This window comes from Aulonocara stuartgranti (genome assembly GCF_965226115.1).
Source record: "Aulonocara stuartgranti genome assembly, chromosome: 7".
Lineage (NCBI taxonomy): Eukaryota > Metazoa > Chordata > Actinopteri > Cichliformes > Cichlidae > Aulonocara > Aulonocara stuartgranti.
The window spans coordinates 26,003,472-26,023,487 of NC_138945.1; the positions used below are offsets into that span (position 1 = coordinate 26,003,472).

The 20,016-nt window shown below is 41.9% G+C and overlaps 1 protein-coding gene across 1 annotated transcript in view; it reads left to right on the top strand.

Moving 5' to 3' along the window:
• Positions 1–933: 933 nt before the first annotated feature.
• gnaz (guanine nucleotide binding protein (G protein), alpha z polypeptide) overlaps positions 934–20,016 on the top strand; it is a 34,132-nt gene continuing 15,049 nt past the window's right edge. The window contains exons 1-2 of the mRNA XM_082540230.1: positions 934–1,252; positions 17,181–18,474. Of these exons, the coding sequence (XP_082396356.1) occupies positions 17,752–18,474 (723 nt within the window). The 5' untranslated portion in view covers positions 934–1,252; positions 17,181–17,751. The remainder of the gene's footprint in view (positions 1,253–17,180; positions 18,475–20,016) is intronic.

Sequence of the window (20,016 nt, forward strand, 5' to 3'; positions counted from 1 at the left end):
TTGTTCACCCGCACCAGATGTGCACTTGCTCTGGCCTATAGCCGATTAATTATCTCATTGTTCATGACACCAGGGTTGGTGTCCAGGCAATTGCATTACACTACACACCCTGAGCAACCTGATCTGGGGGATTTCTTTCTTGTTGATCGGTCTGATTTGGGTGTGTGCGTGTCTGTGTGAATCTGTGCGTTAGTAATATAAGGGGAGTCTCTTCACACACTAGCGGCATTCGTAATGACAAAGCAATCACACTCCAGCGGTGCAATCGTTACGTCTCTAGGGGTAGACTTGCGTGTGTTCTCCGTGGCCGCAGTCTAGTCAAACACATTTGTTTTATTGTCGTTCTCAGAGATAAACGAAAAGAGGAAGAAACACAGGAAAAGAACAACCCATTCACACCCCGCATGACACGCTGCCTCATTTGCCCAAGCCTCTATCAGTTCTTTGTTATAGCCAATAGCATTAAAGGAAGTGGTCACACTGTCACAGAAACAGTTGGCACGGAAACAGCACATTACACCATCGTCCAATCCCCCTCCCATTCCTTTGTCGTCATTTCTCCCCTCCCTTCCTCTCTTCTTCTGTCCCGTTCCCTCCTCCACCTCCCTCTCTCCCTATCTTGTATGTTTTTTTTCAGTCATCAATGAAATCACAACCAATCCTGCTGCTGCACTGTCAACAAGGAGACAGCTCTTTAAGGGGCAGATCTACTTGCCATATATACTTATAATCTAACCTTCAGGATTGCTTAAATACCAATGTGTGTTTTTCTAGCATAAAGCAAGGATGCTGTGGCTCCCCCATCAAAGCCTGCTTTCTCTCTCTTTCTCTCTCTCGCTCTCTCTCTCTGTTACTCTCATGATTTAATCCTGACCATTTCCCCCTTCTCTCTCTATCCCTGCTGACTCCTCCCTCCATTTCTGCCCTGCGCTCCCTCTCGCTGCCTCTCCGTCTCTGACACACTCAAACACACGCATATACACACCCTCCACCCCCATCGCTGCAGTGTCTCAACTGCCTTGAAGCAAACAAGAGAGGATATAGAACACAGACGTTAATGAGAGCGAGAGAGAGAGAGAGAAAGAGGGCCGCGGGAAGAGAGAGATGTATATGTGAATGTTTCACCCTGTGAACATGAGGAAGGCATGAAGATGGAGCAGCAGGACTAAAGGTGGCTTGTACAGAGCCTTTCTCACCCTGCAAGGGCTTGTCTGCAGTATCCTTTGTAAATGGATGCTGGCTTGTGAACACGGTAAGCCTCGCCACTCTCACAACGCTTCCTATTTCGCTATTTTGGCTTGCTTTGAGACAGGAAGATGATATTTCACTGAAGCCGTTCTGCTGCTGAGGCAGCCTGTATTTTCCCATAAAATGCACCAAAGCAAGCAAGCAGCCTGTCCAGTCCCCTCCTCCACCCTGTTAGCTCTGTGCCAGCGGACGCTGCTATCTGTGCTTGCAATTTGACTCATCATCTCTCCAGAGCATCCTCAGTTCTTATAGAATGCTTTTATCTGCGTGCAGATAAATTAATTTAATTACTGTATATAGGGCAAGTGGAGGATGGATTAAATGTGTGTGCGTGTGCGAGGCTGTATGTTTGTATGAATGTCTCTATGCTCTGTCCAGGCCATAAGGTGTAACAGAAAGAGGGGAAATGAGCGAAACCGCCATCACACACACACACACGATCAGGTGTTCGGTGCTTACAACTGGCTTTACGAGACACTGAATGTGAACGTGCAGTGTGGGAGTGGGAGGTGTACCATTCCTGTGGAGCTTGGTTCTGCAGACAGTGGGATAGGAAGGCAAAATGTGGCCCGACACTGGCATGGGAACATTGTAGGATTTGCCAGTGTGGAGCTTGCTGTCCCATGAGGTAAATTTACATCAATTAATAATCTGGATGTTGAACAGGGATTTATTTGGTTTGTTTTCTGTCCAGCTGTCTGTGTCTGCCTCATGATTTTAAATCCTGACGGTGAGAAGAGGGAAAGAGGCAGAAAGCAGAGCATGTTCATTACTCAGCAGGCAAAGCAGGGCAATTTCTAACATTTTCTGTCTCAACATTTCACATTTCCAACAGAGCATTACTGTATTTTTATTTATTTATTTATTGTAAGTGGCAGTTGGAATTTTTTGTGTAGCATCAGGAGAGCATGTGTATTTGTGTATATTGTATGTGTGTTTGTGTTACATGCTCGAGAGAGAAAAAGAGAAAGCAAAGCAGGGAGGGGTTGAGGGGCCAGGGATTTAACGATAGGGAGGCAGATGTGGCAGAGGGGCGGAGGTTGATGCAGCATCGAGCAAGAGAGGGAAAGAAGGAAAGGCAAGATTTCGAACAGAATGGACGGATGAGTGGGACCAAAAGACTGTGTTAATGTCACGGTGGTAGAAAGCCAGCGCTCGTTCTGGGCGAAGACAAAGTGATGGATGTGTCTGTGATAGTTCCACCAGCAAAAGCAGCAGCGCCAGTGAGGCCCTGAGACATCTGTGAAGCAAGGCAAAGATGGTGGAAATTCCACCACGCCTTCTTTCTTCTTCTTTCTTGAGGACCAGTGATCTCAGGATGGCTCAGAAATGGTAGATTGATTAAAATAAGTGGAAGGAAATACTGTCGTACAGCATCTACAAATGCAGATAAACCCATTAGGGGCAGCAGGAAATTCAATCTAGTGTTCCTACGAAACTAAATGCTTTGCATTTTCAGACAAGGCCAGACTTTTAGCACTTTTTCGATGAACGTTCTGTTTGTAAATCACATGCAATCTTCAAGTAGGATATGACTGAAATCAATGTAAAACAAAAGGTATTGATATTAGTCATTTTGCCCACATATGTTTGACTTCAAGGGATCTGACCTGTTGTTTAGAGCTTGTAACAAAAACTTGCAGATGCATCGTGATGCTATCTCAAGAGAAGATGCCTGTCTTGGGTGAAAGAAAGAAACTGTGGGCTGTAACATTGCAGCCTGAACCAGGATTTGGTGCAAAACAGTGAACGTTTTGCATTCTCCCTGCATTCTCCCTATATCTCGCATGTTTCAGCTCCAGTCAGCAACGTGCGCTGCTCTAAATACAGATTCATCTCATTTCATTTCAGCTGTGCAGTTTGTTTGTTTTTTCCACTTCTCCCTGCAACATGTTACAAATGTCAGAGGTCACCGATGACCTTGGCTTTAAAATGAGGGATGACAAGGTCCAGTGTGAAGTATAAAGGTTAATCACATGCTTACATAATGGGCCTTCAAGTTTCAGACACAAACACACACACACACACACACACATGCACATGCGCGCGCACACTTAAAAATGTCACGATACCCTCATGCCGATCATTTGGACGTGAGGTCGGAGAAAACAAGTGTATATATATATATATATATATATATATAAACCTATATATATATATGTATACATATATTTTTTACCCAGCACGCCCCTGTGGGCGGTTTATCCTTCAAGCTCGGGTCCTCTACCAGAGGCCTGGGAGCTTGAGGGTCCTGCGCAGTATCTTAGCTGTTCCCAGGACTGCGCTCTTCTGGACAGAGATCTCCGATGTTGTTCCCGGGATCTGCTGGAGCCACTCGCCTAGCTTGGGAGTCACCGCACCTAGTGCTCCGATTACCACGGGGACCACCGTTACCTTCACCCTCCACATCCTCTCGAGCTCTTCTCTGAGCCCTTGGTATTTCTCCAGCTTCTCGTGTTCCTTCTTCCTGATATTGCTGTCATTCGGAACCGCTACATCGATCACTACGGCCGTCTTCTTCTGTTTGTCTACCACCACTATGTCCGGTTGGTTAGCCACCACCATTTTGTCCGTCTGTATCTGGAAGTCCCACAGGATCTTAGCTCGGTCATTCTCCACCACCCTTGGGGGCATCTCCCATTTTGACCTATATATATATATATATATATAACGTGGCAGTGTGCGGTTACACTGCACTGCTTTTCATATTCAAATAAGAGCAATAGTGTAGCAAACCCTATGCTGAGTTGACCTCCTTCCACCTCTTTTGTTACTTGCTACATCCATTCCACTGGGTGACATAATGGCAGGGGACAGCAGGGACACAGTTGGTTTTAAAGTGACAGCGGCTGTTGAGGTAGTCACTTGCAACACCGAGCAGGCCAGCGTCACCGTCCGGTGCACTTTTAGCAATCTTTTTAACCTTGTAGGTGAGCACACCACCAGCTTGGACAATTAAACTCAGCTCTATTACAGTTAAGTACCAAGGGGGCCTGAGCGTAGCTCCCTCAGCAGCCTACTTAATAAAATGATTAATCTAAGGTGTCATTTATTTCCTGGAGGGGGACCAGCAGAATTATCACACAACTCTTACAGCGTTTGTCTTGGTAGTTGTGAGAGTGAACATGAAGCCCAATCTTTATGCAGGCACGGTTAAATAAACACTAAGGAAATGCGTGTCCCTAAGGTATGTGTGTGTGTGTATGTGTGTTTGAGCTGCTTTGCCGCTATGTTCAGGCGGGGCACCGCTCTGTTCAGCTGGCTCAGCATTTGTGTTTGTTTTGGGTCTTTAATCCTAGCCAGGTACTGGAACAAAGTGTCATCTCCACACAAACAGCTGTAAGACATGCTTTGGCAGCTCATTTTCAACAGGCAGCCGCTGATTGTAGAAAGGGCTAATAATCGACTTCACAGTAAAGCATCAATGAGGGAAAGCTGTCAGAGGAATCGAACAAAATCTTAGGGTGGGGTTCAGTGAATGAGTAAGGATTAGATTATCTTTGGTGTTATATAAAACCACACCAGCTCAATTCATCCTTCTCTCTCTCTCTCTCTCTCTCTCTCTCTCTCTCTCTCGTTGCCCTCCTTTCTAATCTTTGCTGGTAGTCGCATACAGGGGACTGTCTGTTTTCCTGAGGCAGGCCAGCAAGAGGGCCTTGCTTCCAGCACTCAAATCTGAGTGATGAGAGGGCACAGCAGAGGGGACTAACAGAGCAACTTTGTGTTCCACTGCACACACATAACAGTGGTCATATGACAACAAGGAGGTGGTGGAGAGAGAGGGTGGTGGTGAGCGAGGGCTACGGCCTACAACCGACTGCTGAGGGATGTTGATCTTCAGTGGAAGAAGTGAAAGCTGATATATGCCACATATATATAGAGAGAGAGAGAAAAGGAGAGGCAAGCTTTACAGTCTGTACTCTTAGTTCAGGCTTTCTGGATCACAGCCACTTTTCTTTGTTTTGATGAGGGCGTGCAGGTCGCCTTTTCCAAGAAAACATCTGAAAATGACGTGAGGCTGGTGGTGTATCTCGGTGACTTCTTCTTGCTCCTTGCTGTTTCCATAAAGTTCGGCACTTTCACATAGCCGATGCTCTAGGCTCTTTCTTCATGTAAACACACAACATACAGTTAAACTATACTCGTCTAATTGAACTCATTTATTGAAAAACATACTTCATCGTCATCTCCAAGACTTCCGCACCAGAAACCCACTGTAACATCAAAGATAGTTTGCGCCTAATAGTTTAAGTAGCACTTTTTTCCCTTTTCATTTGTCATTGTCCTTTGTGCTTTAATTCTACAGAGCTCATTGGGTGGGTTAATGGCAATTAAAGTGTTGCATCTGCTGCAGTGTAAGATGTTTCTCTTTTTCCTGTTCCCGTTATCAAATCACTAACAGCAGATAATGCCTGTGGGTTGTAGAAGCCTGAAAGTGTCTGTTACCCGCAATTTCCTTCTGTTAGAGAAGGCGTTTATCTTATCTGTCATGACCCAAATGAATGCTGTGCTGTAGTGAGTGTTTGAATGCAGATTACAGTGTTCATAGCACCAACCTGCATTTGATCTACCTAATACGGTTCAAAAGCCGAAGAATGCCTACTGTATCCAAAGGCATGCATGCGCGCCCCCCGTTTGCTTTTATACAGCAGCATGTGCACGCGAGCCTCTAGTGTCCACCTTGTGCCATCTTATCCCTTCACATCACACAGCGTACAGGCTCAGCCTGTGCACAAACATGCCATTGTCATCGCTGGCTGGCCTTGTGATTCAGTGTGACCCGCTGGATTAGAGAAGGGGGAACACAGCCGCTGAGATGAGGAACATTAAACAGAGTATTATCACGGAAAAGCATCTATCATACAGCGACCTCACCCCCACCCTGTCTCCACCCTCTAAATAGCCCACTGTTTTGGGGGAGTGGAGAGAGGAGAACACTGCCCATCATTGTTTTCAGTAATGAATGAGTTGTGTCCTCACATGTGTATACTACGCAGGCATCTTCCTCAGAGGTCTGCGGTGAGGACGTGATGGAAAGTAAGAACGTGAAATGTTAAAGAAACAATTTTGAGGGCTAAATTAAGAGTTTACAATGACCAGACTCAGATATGGAACTTTTTTTTAAAAGAGCATTTAAGGCCATTTTTGATCCACAGTGTTTCAAGAGTGTTTACAGAGGGAACATAAGTGATGTTGGTGATTTTGAGTTCACTTAACTGCAACCACCAGCCAATGGTTGGTCTCCTGACACGTGTTTTTGAAGCAACTGTGCGGTCATTACAGGTTCTCAGAATGCCTCTCCTCAGATGCTTCTCAGACACATGGCTGCAGACTAGACTAGTTATTCTTTGACAGCCCATTCAAATGCCTCTTCAGTGTATATATGTTGTTAACTATCTATCAGCTCTCAGCCTGGATGACAAGGCTTACTGCTTCTTTAGTTTTCACTATAATCCAATCTCCTCTCAAGAACGCTGATGTATAAGAAGTGAGGATTATTAGTGTGTTATTAGAAAAAAATGAAGGTTAAGCCATATGGTTAAATCTAAAGAGGTGCAAACTGCTGAATAGAGCTGTGAATGTGACGTAAAGTGGGGCGACCACAAAGCTCTGACTCATCACATAGAACCGGGCCTTCTAGGTTGGAAAACTTTGTTTATTTAATTCCTGTGAGATATGCAAACCAACAGAGTGCCTTTCAGTTATCACGATCGACAAGACACATGGCATGTTTATCTGAAAGCATCACATGGACCACCATAATCTACAGAATCTGTATTAGCAGCTAGCATCAGTTTGCAGCTCAAAGCATGAAACTCACTGTCTGCTTTATGTCGCTCATTCTGCAGCGTTGTGTTGCAGCACAGCCAGTCAATGAACTGAAACATGAAAATCATTCAGTGCAGCGTTCAGATAACCCAGATATTATTTACCAATTCTTTCTGTCCTATTACACGTCGCAGCTCTCTATAAACACACTCTGTGCTTTCATCCTACTTCATCTAGCTAGATTTCTGCCCAGCGTGCCCTGCTTCACATGATAATACTCGCAACAGTGAATAATCTATCAATTAGAGTCAATCTATGTTTGTTTTTTTTTACCCGTGGAAGCAAAGTGACAGCAATTATCTACACAACAAATGCAGTATGGTTAAAAAATCCAGCCGTTTTTATTTGTTTGTTTCCCCACAAGGATTTTTGAGAGATTTAGATTGTCATAGCCACAGTAACCAGTTCCATTTTATCTTGCTGTGTATTAGCTGTTAGATGTAAGATTTCCTGGAAACCTTCCCAGACTGGTAACATCTCCAGCACCCTTTCCAGAAGCTCGAGCAGCACTGATTTAAGACTCCTCTCAGCCCCTGCTCTGCTTCTTGGTAGGAGACCTAAACAGAATGCCACTGGGACAAATGAGAACACACAAACCCAGCAGTACAATTAAATAACATACACAAAAGAAAAATTAAGAGTGGGTTATGTAACTGCTCGTGCTGCTCCAAGCTAATTTGTCAGCAGCGCTGCCTGTAAATGATTACTTTTTTCACAAGGCCCATTTTAGTGTCTTTTTCTTATTTTCTGTGATAAGAAATCCTGGTTATCTGGGTCATAATTTCCACACTGGAGCCACTCAAGTATATCAAGCTGGCAACGATGATAGAAAGGCTGCAGCATCTTTCACAATATATTATTGTAACTTAAAAAAGACAGTTACCAACAGGTTATCAGTCACTGAGTGAAATGTCTTGTTTTTTGTAAATGTAACTTGAGACAATTCATTCTTAACAACTGTGATTGCCTCGTGCAGCTAAAGCTTCGGTGTCCTTGCTTGTCCTTGTGCAGACACCTACAAGTCCACATTGGAAACTGTTGCAAAACCACTAAAGGCACAATTGGAAACATTACAAATGATGAAATCAGAGTTCAGAATGAAAAAACTGCACAAACTGATCAGCAGTAACCGCACAGCACAACTGCATGCAACCACACAAAATGACAGGCGCACTTCATTGCTAAACAAAAGCAAAATAAACAATAAACAGACGATATTATGCAATAACTTGATGAACATAAAACTAATATAAAATGACCTGAAGTATCCAAAATAACAAATAAGGAAAACTAAGAAACTATAAAAAAAGAGTTCACTGTCGTCACATCCAGTAAGAACAAACCGATAAATGGGACTTGACCTGCATGAATGTCATGTGACCTGATTTGCGTCCTCACGAACATGCAGTAGTGGCTTTTGCTGACAAAGGGTAGCGTTATTTAGATCAAGAGGTTCGGGTGTGGATTTAGAGGGACATGAAACAAAAGTGTCTGAATATTACAGCCTCTCTTCACTTATGAATAGCCAATATGTGGTTTTGGAGACACCTACTGTAGCAGGAATTACCACAAAAGCTGCTTTGTATACTTTGTAAGGCTATCTGTCTATCAGCACACTGCCATGACACCTCACAAGAGTGCATTTGAGTTTAAAATCAATGTCAGTTTTGTAGACGGGTATTTTCTGGCTCACAAAGGGGGTAGAAATACATCAAACGCGCCACTGGTCCCTCCACTTAAGCCTCTCCGCTTATGTCTGCTATATAAACATGTAACATTTGTCAAAGATTAAAGTTTGCAGGTCATTTTGTGGCTAATGTAATAATCTCTAATATTTCTCCATATGGTATCTACTTCACTCACTCGCTTTCTCTGTATCTGAAGCCGGAGCAGCTAAAAGGCAGTTTGAGCTTTCAGACTTAATTTCAGTCATGTGTAGTGCATCAACCACAATGATGTTGTGGTCCAAAGTATTCAGGAAAATACTGTATAAGATGTGAATCACATGCCTTCAATTCAAATTAGTTTTTACCGAGCTAAATATAAAATTCTCATCTTCTTCCAAATAAAACACTTCCTTATTTCAAGAGTCTTTGCTGTATGAATGTGGATGTGTTTTTTTTAAATATTTATGGTAGAAGTAACATAAAAACATGAGCACAGCTCCAAATAATATCCATGACTGTGTCAATGCCAGCCTGACAGATGAGGGCATTTTCTTATATATACCTTCATTTAGGAAAGAAAGCTTTTAAACTTATTGCATCATCACCTGTCGGTCAAATTGACTTAAGAAAATCCAGTCTGTACCAAATGGTGTTATTCATAACTTCTTGGAAGTTGCAGTCATCTCAGATTATTCACCACCTCTGTGGTAATCACATGATTGGGCAACTGGCTTTAAGGGCTGATGGTTTTTAAGAATCTCTTACTCGAGAACACCTCAGTTTAGTTTTAGACTGGACTTTTCTATATAAATATGACAATTACTCTGAAGGCAGAAGTGAAAAATGACATACTCAAAGGTTTGATCACTGCTTTATATTTAGAGATTAGCTTCTGTTTCATTTCTGAGGTTTCAGATATGACTATAAAAACAGGGGAAGAAAATTCTTTATCTTGATTCCAGTAAGTTGCTTACTTACTAGTAACTTTTTTTTGTGAGCAGTAAGCAAGCTTTCAGTCAGCAAAACAGATGCCTTTTGGTCAGAACACATAAGCACTGTTCCAGCACAGGGTACAAATGCTCGACTGGACTGGGCTCCAGAAAGTTGGGTGAAGTCCTCGTCGTTCTCGTGTCTTTCCCAACCCACTCCTGCGGAATCTTTGGGACTTGTGGGGCAGTCTGTCCTGTTTCAGGAGGCTGGAGTGGTCTACAAACATGCTGTGACTGGTGCTACCTGGACCCAGTGGTTCCCAGTGGAACATTACATTGGGAAAAAATGTGATATACACAACGCAAGGTCATCCACACCACCTATCAGTGGTTTTAATGCTGCGGCTGATAAGTGTTCATCAAGAAGAATTACATGTGAATTTCTGTGTGATCCTATTAGAAACACTAAATGAAACAGTTGCAGTTTCACGTCACAGGTGCCACTTCCCAGATAGTTCTGCTTATATTACAGTCACACAAGGGAAAACTGGTGGGAGACTGTAGCATGACCAAAATGATTGCAAATGTGTGCAATGAACTTTAAAATGGTTTCTTCACAGACAGGGACAACTCGCACTCAGTTGGCATCTTCAAAACAACTTTGGTGCACTAAGACTTCAATAAAATGGTAATAGGACAGAGTCAGTCTGCATTTAGTCTGTCATCACCTTGCAATTGAACTGCATGCAGTCTCTTTGTGATAATGGTTAACTGTAATCATTCGATTAAAATGGCAATTCTGTTGCTGTCTACATACACAGAAATTCACAAGAATGGCCTGAAACTCATAGATTTGAATCCAAAATTCAGAAACTCCTCCATAAATAGTGATCTAGTTGGCGTACTTTACTTTAATATAGGAATTGGAGTTGGCCTGTCTGCGTTTATTAATTAGATAGCAGTTATTTGCAAACCTTTGGCAATTTGAGTCAGTCTGAGTCGGACTGTGATTGTTTGGAGATGGGCTTCTTACCACATCTGCACAATCACCTTGTAAGTGGTCACCAAGAGGTTGAGGGTGCTACACACTCAACCAGTTTGTTACTGCAACTACTTGCAACCTGTGACTGTAGATTTCTTTCAACTCATAACCAAATGCAAAAAAAAAAAAATAAAAAAAAAAAAATGCAATAATCAGACTACCTAGTTGCAAGGTCTTTGCTGCCTCATTTTCACTCTAGTGTGACTGAGACATTAGTCATAATAAATGTCCTACCTTTTGGATTCATTCAGTATGGATTTCAATAATTGCTGATTAAATAATAAATCTGCCTGTGAATTAACTTGCCTGCTTATTACCTGTTGGAGACAGTATTCTTAGGTTAGGGGTTTTTGCAATACAACAACTGAAACTGAAGCCCGCTGGCCATGGATTTAAAACACACACACACACACACACACACACACACACACACACACACACACACACACACACACACACACACACACACACACACACACACAGCCCTGCTCACCTCATTCATAAACCATTACAAGATGACTAAAAGCACACCTGCACTTTTCACCTTTCTTTTAACATTCGACATTTTTCCTTTTCATTTATAAAAACAGTAGAATTTCCATTCTGCATATCACCAGCAGTTCTGTACTGCATTTGTCAGTCTCATCATTGCACATCTCAGCACCGTCTTGGACCTTCAGTTGCCTTTTATTTGTTATTCCGTTGACATAAGTTTCATTTCACAAAGCAGACTTCAGCAACATGTCTTCATTAGCTGCAATCAGATCTTCCAAACATGCTTTCTAATGGCTGTTCTTATCCGGAAAACTAAGTTCACTGTCAGGATCTGGTCACCACTCCAGTTTAATTTTAACTAATGTTTAAATTCTGTTTAAAAACTAAGGCTTTTAACTGATGTGACTAAAAGAAACACTTTCCCTACCTACCTATATGGTGTGATCCTTCCTGTGTGTTTAAACATCAGTATGAGATGTCAATGTTTGTTCACATACTGTCCATTCTGGTAAGTCATCTGTAGTTGTTACATAATGCATTTTTCTTTGAACAAATTTCATGTCTGAGCAATACCATTCAGCCTCTAATGGATTAAAATCGCCACTCAATCTAATGTGACTGACCCTAATTGTAAGAGCATTTTCGTGGGCTAAATAACTACAGCAGTAGGACAGTAGGAGAGGTTATACAACAGAAACCACCGTGACTGCATATACTCATCTTGAATCAATCGTGTGATTGTAATTATTTGCAGCATGGTGAATTAATAATTAGAGGTAAGCCTCTGGGAGCAGTAGTGAAGGGGGAGATGATGGGCCGTGTGCAGCCAGAGCTGTGCAGGAAAAGCAAGAGAGTGACCAGGCTCTGTCACATGATGGCTATCAGATTTCTTCAGCCCTCATGATGCATCAAGATGCTGTCCTTTCTGCCTGGCCCCCGTGGCTCTGCATTCACTCATCACTCGGCCTCCACGCTGATACTCAGTCATTCGATGTACCCATAACACTCACTTTCTAGAAGACGGTCTGCAATAGTTCTAGTACAAATATTCAGAACTATTTTGTGCAAAATGCAGCAAAATCAAATCAATAGTTAGTGTATTTAGTCAATGCAACAAAACAAACAAACAAACAAAAAAACAGGAGAAGCTTTGTATTGTAGACTTGCAAACAGTTTTTCAATCCATTTGCAAGGTGAGCTCCTCCAATGATCTTTGAGACCTTGTAGTGGATTCATGCTGTGTTAAGCTGAGCAATTTTGCACTTTCCCAGACAAAAACTGACCAACAGGAGAGAATCGTTATATCTTACAGTGCTCCAGTGTTGCACTGTGAGAGAGGTTCAAAGTTGGTAGTTGCAACTAAAAATACTCTATATGGACAAAAGTACTGGGCCACACCTATTAATCTTTGAATTCAGGTGTATAAAATCAAACACAGAGCCATGCAGTCTGCCTTTACAAACATTCGTGAAAGAATGCGTTGTTCTAAAGAGCTCGCTGGATTCCAATGTTGTAATTGAACAAGATGCCACCTTTTCAACAAGTCAGTTTGTGAAATGTCTTCTAATGGATATGTCACCGTCAACTGTAAGCACTGTGACACATTGTGTGTAAAAGTCACCAGTGCTCTGTTGACTTATTTTCTTTAGTTACAAACCTCCTCTGGCATTAACATCAGCACAACAAATTTCCCCTGAGAGCTTCATTGCACAGGTTTCCATGGTTAAACGGCTCCTGTAGGTGTGATGTGTAGGTGTCCCACATTTGTCCATGTAGTGCAACTGTGGTCAACTGAGCAACCTATAGGGCGAGACATGAAAGCGCACAATAATCAAAAATACATTGGCATAATAAAAAAAAAATACAAAAACAAACCCAAGTGGAATAAGTGGAGGCAACAAAAAAAGAAAACAAAGTTACTAACTCACATGATTTATTACAGCAGCAGGATGCAGTTAGAGTTTGCCATCTAGTGCAAATATTCAATTCAGTTCAGGTGTGTAACAATTCACAGCAACGGCCGCCCCAAGGTAAAGATCCTGCGGTATTCTGGAGAAAACCCCAACATTCAAGCGATCCCTTATGATCAAGCACTGTGCAATGGTGGGAAGTAAAAACTCCCAGAGAACCAGACTCAGGGAGGGGCGACCATCTGCTATAACTGGTTGGTGATGGTGGTGGATGAAGAGAAAGAGAAAAGATAAAAAAGAGAGCTGTGGCAAAACACAGACTAAGGGAAAAAGAAGACAAAAATTTGATAAAAATTGTGAAGTGATGAGTAAATATCCTCCTGGAGCCTATCGGTGGATGTTGGGGTGGTGGAATGGTTGAATCTGCAGGCAGCAATGCTTAAATGTCACGATGGGAAATTCATCAGCTTAAATACACAGAAAAAAAACTGGTGAGGTGTGCTTGAGATATGGCGTGAGGAGACTGAGGCACGCTACATAAATGACCCTATGTGACTCGAACCAGCTCATAGGCTTCACGTCATTTGTGACATCAGAAATGCTGCTTGTGTGTGTCGTCCAGAGGTCTTTTTGTCAACAGCGGCATGCAGTTTACAAGACTGCTGAAAGCCCACAGTCTGTAGGCGCCTTTAGTTTCATCTGTCTTCATGTATTCTTGAACTGGCTCCATGATGTTGAGATCAGGTCACAGTGGCATCTGTTGTATATTGCCTGGATATATTTGGGGTTGTTGTCATGCTGTGGAATGAATTTGGGGCCTTTGTGATAGTATTGTGTCTGGTTACAATTACATTTTAAGTCTTTGCGCCAAACTCTTTGTAAGTTTTACCAAAGCCTGAGATGTATCCTTGTAAAGTAAAGTTGGCACTGTAAGCATGATGTGAAATCCTGATATAGAAATGATATTTTCTTGACCTTTAAAAGCTAATTATTTATTTGCTGTCGCTTGCATTTGGAGCTATTTCGACTTTAAACTAGACTGTATAATTTGTTGCAAAGAGTAAGCATGTTTTCATCCTCTAGGCACTTTCCTAATTAATTTGTGTTTGTTTTTTGTTAAAATTTTGTGGGTTCCTGCTGCGATATGCTCTAGTTATCCATGTGTAAGGAAGAAAAAGGCCACGTTCCTCTCCATGCAGTGTGTAAATGTGTCTAATATTACTTCACCAGTGCACTACTTCCACAGAAATTATCAAATAAGAGGTATAACTTCAAAAAGTGCAGAAATGTCAGAGCTGCATATTTGTGAAATAACAAAATGGAATGACTTCGCACGCAGCTTTAATGTGTTTCATGGGCTCTAAAAATCAGTGATGTGCATTAACCGGTTTGGCTGGCTTTGCCATTTTGAGAGGGTAGTAAGGTGCCTGAAGCCAGGAACCAACTCTCTTTTCTGTCTGTGTCATGATGCTTTATTATGGCTTTGTTCTGCTTTGTTGTCCTTTGTCTTTTGAAGAGTGGACGCCACGCACCAGAGTAAAAAAAGGTGCTCTCCTTCTCTCTGTGTGTGTCTAAAGATAATACCAATATTCTGCCATCGCTTAGTCTGTTCCAGTGTGCACCCATTTGTTGCTGAATCTGATAGAAACAACAGTAGCACAGTTATTCTTGCTTGTAATTATTCACGTCAGCCTCTGGACATTTGAGACATTTATGTAAATTCAAGCAACCAAGCTTCTTCCAATGCAGTATTTGTTTTATTTAAATAAAAGTGATGCCATATGCAAATAATGTATGAAAATGGGAGATGAACGAAAACTATTTGCATGTGAAATATGAAAGATAGCCACACATATGACTGGACAAAGAGTAAGAGCTTTGCAGTAGCATGAAAGCATGAGAGGCACCTGCTGGCTTGAGCCTGTTATTTTCCACTTTGATAGTAAATAAGCATTTCACCTTGTTTTACTGAACACCAGCGCAGAAAGAGTGCAGGCAGAGACACTGGCTTGTGAGGGAACTAGCATGAGATGCTGTTGTTTGCAAGAGAAAACACATTTTTGTTTACACTGCATCACTTCCCTTTCAAACGGTGGATAGTGTTTGTTTGTTTTTTGTTTTTTTAGTTTATCTCGCCTGGTTCAATCCTATGTTTGACCTTGATTGTGTATAAAATGAGTCTGTGTGTGGTACTGTTAAGTGGATAGGCAGGGTTAGCTTGCCTCAGAGTAAGTGGTAACAAAAGACTCCTGTTAAGGGAAGTAATCTGAAGAGGCAGAACATAGGTATTATGACAATGTTTAAATGGGAAGTGTGCAGGTTAGTAAGCGTGCTTTCAGTAACTATCTGCTGGATCAAGGAAGAATCAATAGTGCATTTATTTTTCATTTCTTCTTCTCAGTTTTGCATAAATATGCAGATAATAATGTCATACTAGGCTAGAGCTTGGCTTGGCATAAAAACCAAAAGCAGTGCTATCCCTACTCCCTCGAGCTCAGAAATAAATCTACCAGCACCTTTAGAGCTCCCTCATTCAAACACCTACCATAAGTACGTCTATGGCCTTTAGTATGCAGCTTGTTTGGATAACGACTTAGTCCCAGTCTTCGAGCAAAATGTTAATAGTTACAATCAGAGAAGTTTTTAAAAGTAAGCACACTTACTGCTTACATAGAAAGAAGAGGGAAAGAGGACACCAGATACTAATAATAAAATACAGAGATTAACTGACCATCAATAAGTGTTAGCATCTCTATAAAAGCAGGAGTTTTGGCAGTTTGCAGGTCTGGAGCATTCAAGTGTGTGTTAACACAATGCCACCATCTTCTTGAGAGTGGACATCCCAGCAAATTCACCCCAGGGCAATGCTCAGAAAATAAATAAATAAATAAATAAAAAAAACCAGAAAAAAACCCAACCTGAGCTACATCTTAGTTAAAGTTCATGACAGCACAATTAGAAAACTGAATAAGTATAGCTTTTTTGAAGGGTTGCCAATAGAAAGCTTCTTCTCTCTAAATTGAACATGGTAGCACAGCTTAGGTTTGCAAAGGTGAATCTCAACAAACTACAGGACTTCTGTAACAATGTCCTTTGGACAGATAAGACCAGAGTGGAGATCTTTGGCTAAGATGCAAAGCTCTACATCTGGTGAAAACCAAAGGCGGCATATCAGCACACTGTGTGGGCATCCCACATACTAACCATGGTGGTTTAGGGCAAATGATTCAGGCTTGTTTTGCAGCCACACAACCTGGGCACCGTGTAATCATTGAATGGACCATGAACTCCTTTGTGTACCAAAGTATTTTAGAGTCAAATGTGAAGCCATCTATCTGACAGCTCAAACTTTGCTAAAATTGGGTCATGCAAGACAATTATCCCGAGCACAGCAGCAAATCCACAACAGAATGTTTGCAAAAGGAAAGATCAAGTTGTTGCAATGACCGAGTCAAAGTCCAGATCGCAACCTGACTGAAGTGTTGTGGTAAGACCTTAAGAGAGTTGTGCAGAAACAAATTCTTGCAAACCTCAATGAACTGAAGCAACGCTGTAAAGAAGAGTGGAGCAAAATTCCTCCACAATGATGTGACAGACAAAAAAAAAAGATTACTTCAAGTTTGTACTGCAAAAAGTCTAACTACAAAATGTAAAACATGGTATTTTCACAGTAAATACTATGACTGATTTAAAAGGTATTGCCAAATGGAGCTTTTAAATGTAACTTTCGCTTTTATAACCATAGACTTAAGATGCAAAAAATACAATCCATTACAAGCAAATGAAAACATATTGTCTATAATTGCACAAAAAATGGACATGATATGAACCTCACTCCCCTAGGAGAGAGTCTGTTGTCAGCTGATCTGTTTGTGTAGGTACCAGACAAAGTAGGTAAGTGTTAATTCCTCCAGTGGTAACTATTTCTGCTGAAGTAAGCTTCTAACCTCCAGAAAAACAAAAACATATATAATGAATTGTCGCTTCAGCACAATTGTCATTAATAAAACTGTTGCTATTTATCTTGCTCACGACTCCTCTCTGTCTTGTGTGTTGGCAGATTTGGAGGCCTTCAGTTGACTGGGAGATATTTCACCACAGGAAGACCAAGCAAAACAGGCCAAAGATACAACTTTGGTGGATGATTTCAGAGGCTGAAGAAGGGCAAAACACTGCAAGAGCCATGTGGGAAGAGAGTGAAAGGGGTTTGCTATTTGCTCGCATCAAGCCTAAACACTTTCTCTACTGACATACACTGAACGTTCTCGAACCTTCCTCCAGAACATTTCCTCAGGGGGAGCCCCTGCTATGAACCCCAGGCTTCAGTAGGCAGTCAGACCTCAGAGCCAGGCCACTGTGTGGGCATCCCACAAGTCTGGGTTCTGCCCACACAGAACTCACAGACTGCCCCTGAACAAAAAGCATGAAACACTCCTGAGTCACTCGTCAGTGTGGTAGCTTTCCTGTCTTGTCCTCAACTAGTCTATTGTGAAATCTCTGAAGGCCTGTACACACAAACCCCCCTCTTCTCTCCTTCTACCGCCACATATTCAGTCACCACTTCATTACTATTTGCTTCCCCATCAAGTAGCAGCACGAGTTCCTTTGGGTTTACCACGTGGTGGAGGACCATGGGATGCCGTCAGAGCTCGGAGGAGAAGGAAGCGGCGCGGCGCTCGCGGCGGATCGACCGCCACTTGCGCTCAGAGAGTCAGCGGCAGCGGCGTGAGATCAAACTGTTGTTGCTGGGCACCAGCAACTCTGGCAAGAGCACCATAGTCAAACAGATGAAAATCATCCACAGTGGAGGCTTCAATCTGGAAGCCTGCAAGGAGTACAAGCCACTCATCTTGTACAATGCCATCGACTCTCTCACCCGCATCATCCGTGCTCTCAGCACTCTTAAAATTGACTTTCACAATCCTGACCGCGCCTATGATGCTGTGCAGCTCTTTGCCCTTACAGGGCCAGCTGAGAGCAAGGGGGAGATTACTCCAGAGCTGCTAGGGGTAATGAAACGTCTGTGGGCAGACTCAGGGGTCCAGGAGTGCTTTCAACGATCCAATGAATACCACTTAGAGGACAACACTGCCTACTACCTAAATGACCTGGACCGCATTTCTGCACCTGAGTACATCCCCACGGTCGAGGACATCCTACGATCCCGTGACATGACCACTGGGATTGTGGAGAACAAGTTCACCTTTAAGGAGCTCACCTTCAAGATGGTAGACGTGGGCGGACAGCGTTCGGAGAGAAAGAAGTGGATTCATTGCTTCGAGGGCGTGACAGCAATCATTTTCTGTGTTGAGCTAAGCGGCTATGACCTCAAACTCTACGAGGACAACCAGACGGTAAGAAAATTCAGCTTTAAAAAGGCCCAACTTTTGTTCTGACAGTGCAAATGCTCTTATGCACAGATGCCTAAACAAATGCAGACAGGCAGCAGCCACTCAGAGTAGTGTGAAGAGGGACAAGGCAAATATCTACCCAATTTGCACAAATTCAGTAATTATTATCTCTTGTTAAAAGTTAATTGCAGTCATGAGAGAGGGATGTTTCTCACCATCAGATTAGAACATTAAAGTGGAGACAATTCATCTCTTTTATACAACAAACACCATTTATCCGATTTACTGTGTGGATTTTAGGTACCATTTATCTTATCAGCAGCATCCTAGTCTGTAAGATTACTTCTGATTCTTTGACAGGCAAACTTAAAAGCAGAGATATCTAATAATCACCTGCCAGTGAACTGTAGTTCAGTTTCACAGCTTGGATATTCATGCTATGAAACAATCAATGTAAGAAATGGCTTCCGAAAAGTCATTTTTGCTGTGTCACTTCCTCTCTGTGCATCCCCTTCTAGAGCACAGATAAGCCTCCTGTGGTCACATGGATCCACCGAGACACACGTGGTTTTTAGTTAGTGTCAGAAATTGTTTGCTATAACATCACTCTGAAAGTATTAAGGGATATGTTCAAAACACTTTTTAGAATCGGTGCTGTTAGATATTTGCTGACAATTAAGGTAACAATTGTGTAGTTTGATTACTGAGTTTCCTGGAACAATTAAGAAATAAAGATTACTCAGTAAAGCCATTGAGGCTTACATAACTTGTATGTTTAGTCTGGTCTCCTCTAAACCAATAAAATTATTAATTGCACATTTTCCTAAAAACCCTGGCAGGCAACTGTTAATAGAGACAAACTGAAGGGAGCAAATGCACAGTATCCAAATTTAGGGAACTTTGGTTGCATGATCTCTTCTAAGGAAAACAAAGATTTTTTGTCATTTTTATTTTTCAACAGGCAAAGGATCTAGGACTTTTTAATTCTCTGCATAAATCCAGATTCCAAAATAGTTCTCTCGATTAAAACATGAAGCTCTTCTCCTACCTTGGGCTAAATGTGCAAAAAAAACCCACCGAAAAACAGTAAACTGTGGTTCCACTTTGTGCGTTTGTTTTCTGTGTGGGAACATTTTGTAATGCTGCCACTTTACAGTGTAAAATTTGCAAAACACACCACTGAGCAAAACCAAACCATGTGCTGCTGCTGACAGGTGCTGCTGTTACAGCTGTGACGCCAATAAAATTTCTGATAACTGCTTGTGCAACAAATGTAATTACCACAATAAACAAAAATGAACTTAGCCACATTAATTCAGACTGGTAGCCACTTGTGACATGGTACCCAAGACTACTCAAAACACGGAATGATACTGCTTTACTGAACTTCATTTATAGTTTTAGTTTTCAATTTAGAAAGCCTTATCTACATTTTAAGTTCCCTATCTAATGTTTTTGGATGGTGAAATGGATTCTCTTTGCCTTAATGTAGTAATCACAGTTATTTTATATCTGTCTAAAAGAGGGGAACGGCTTGTGTTTGTT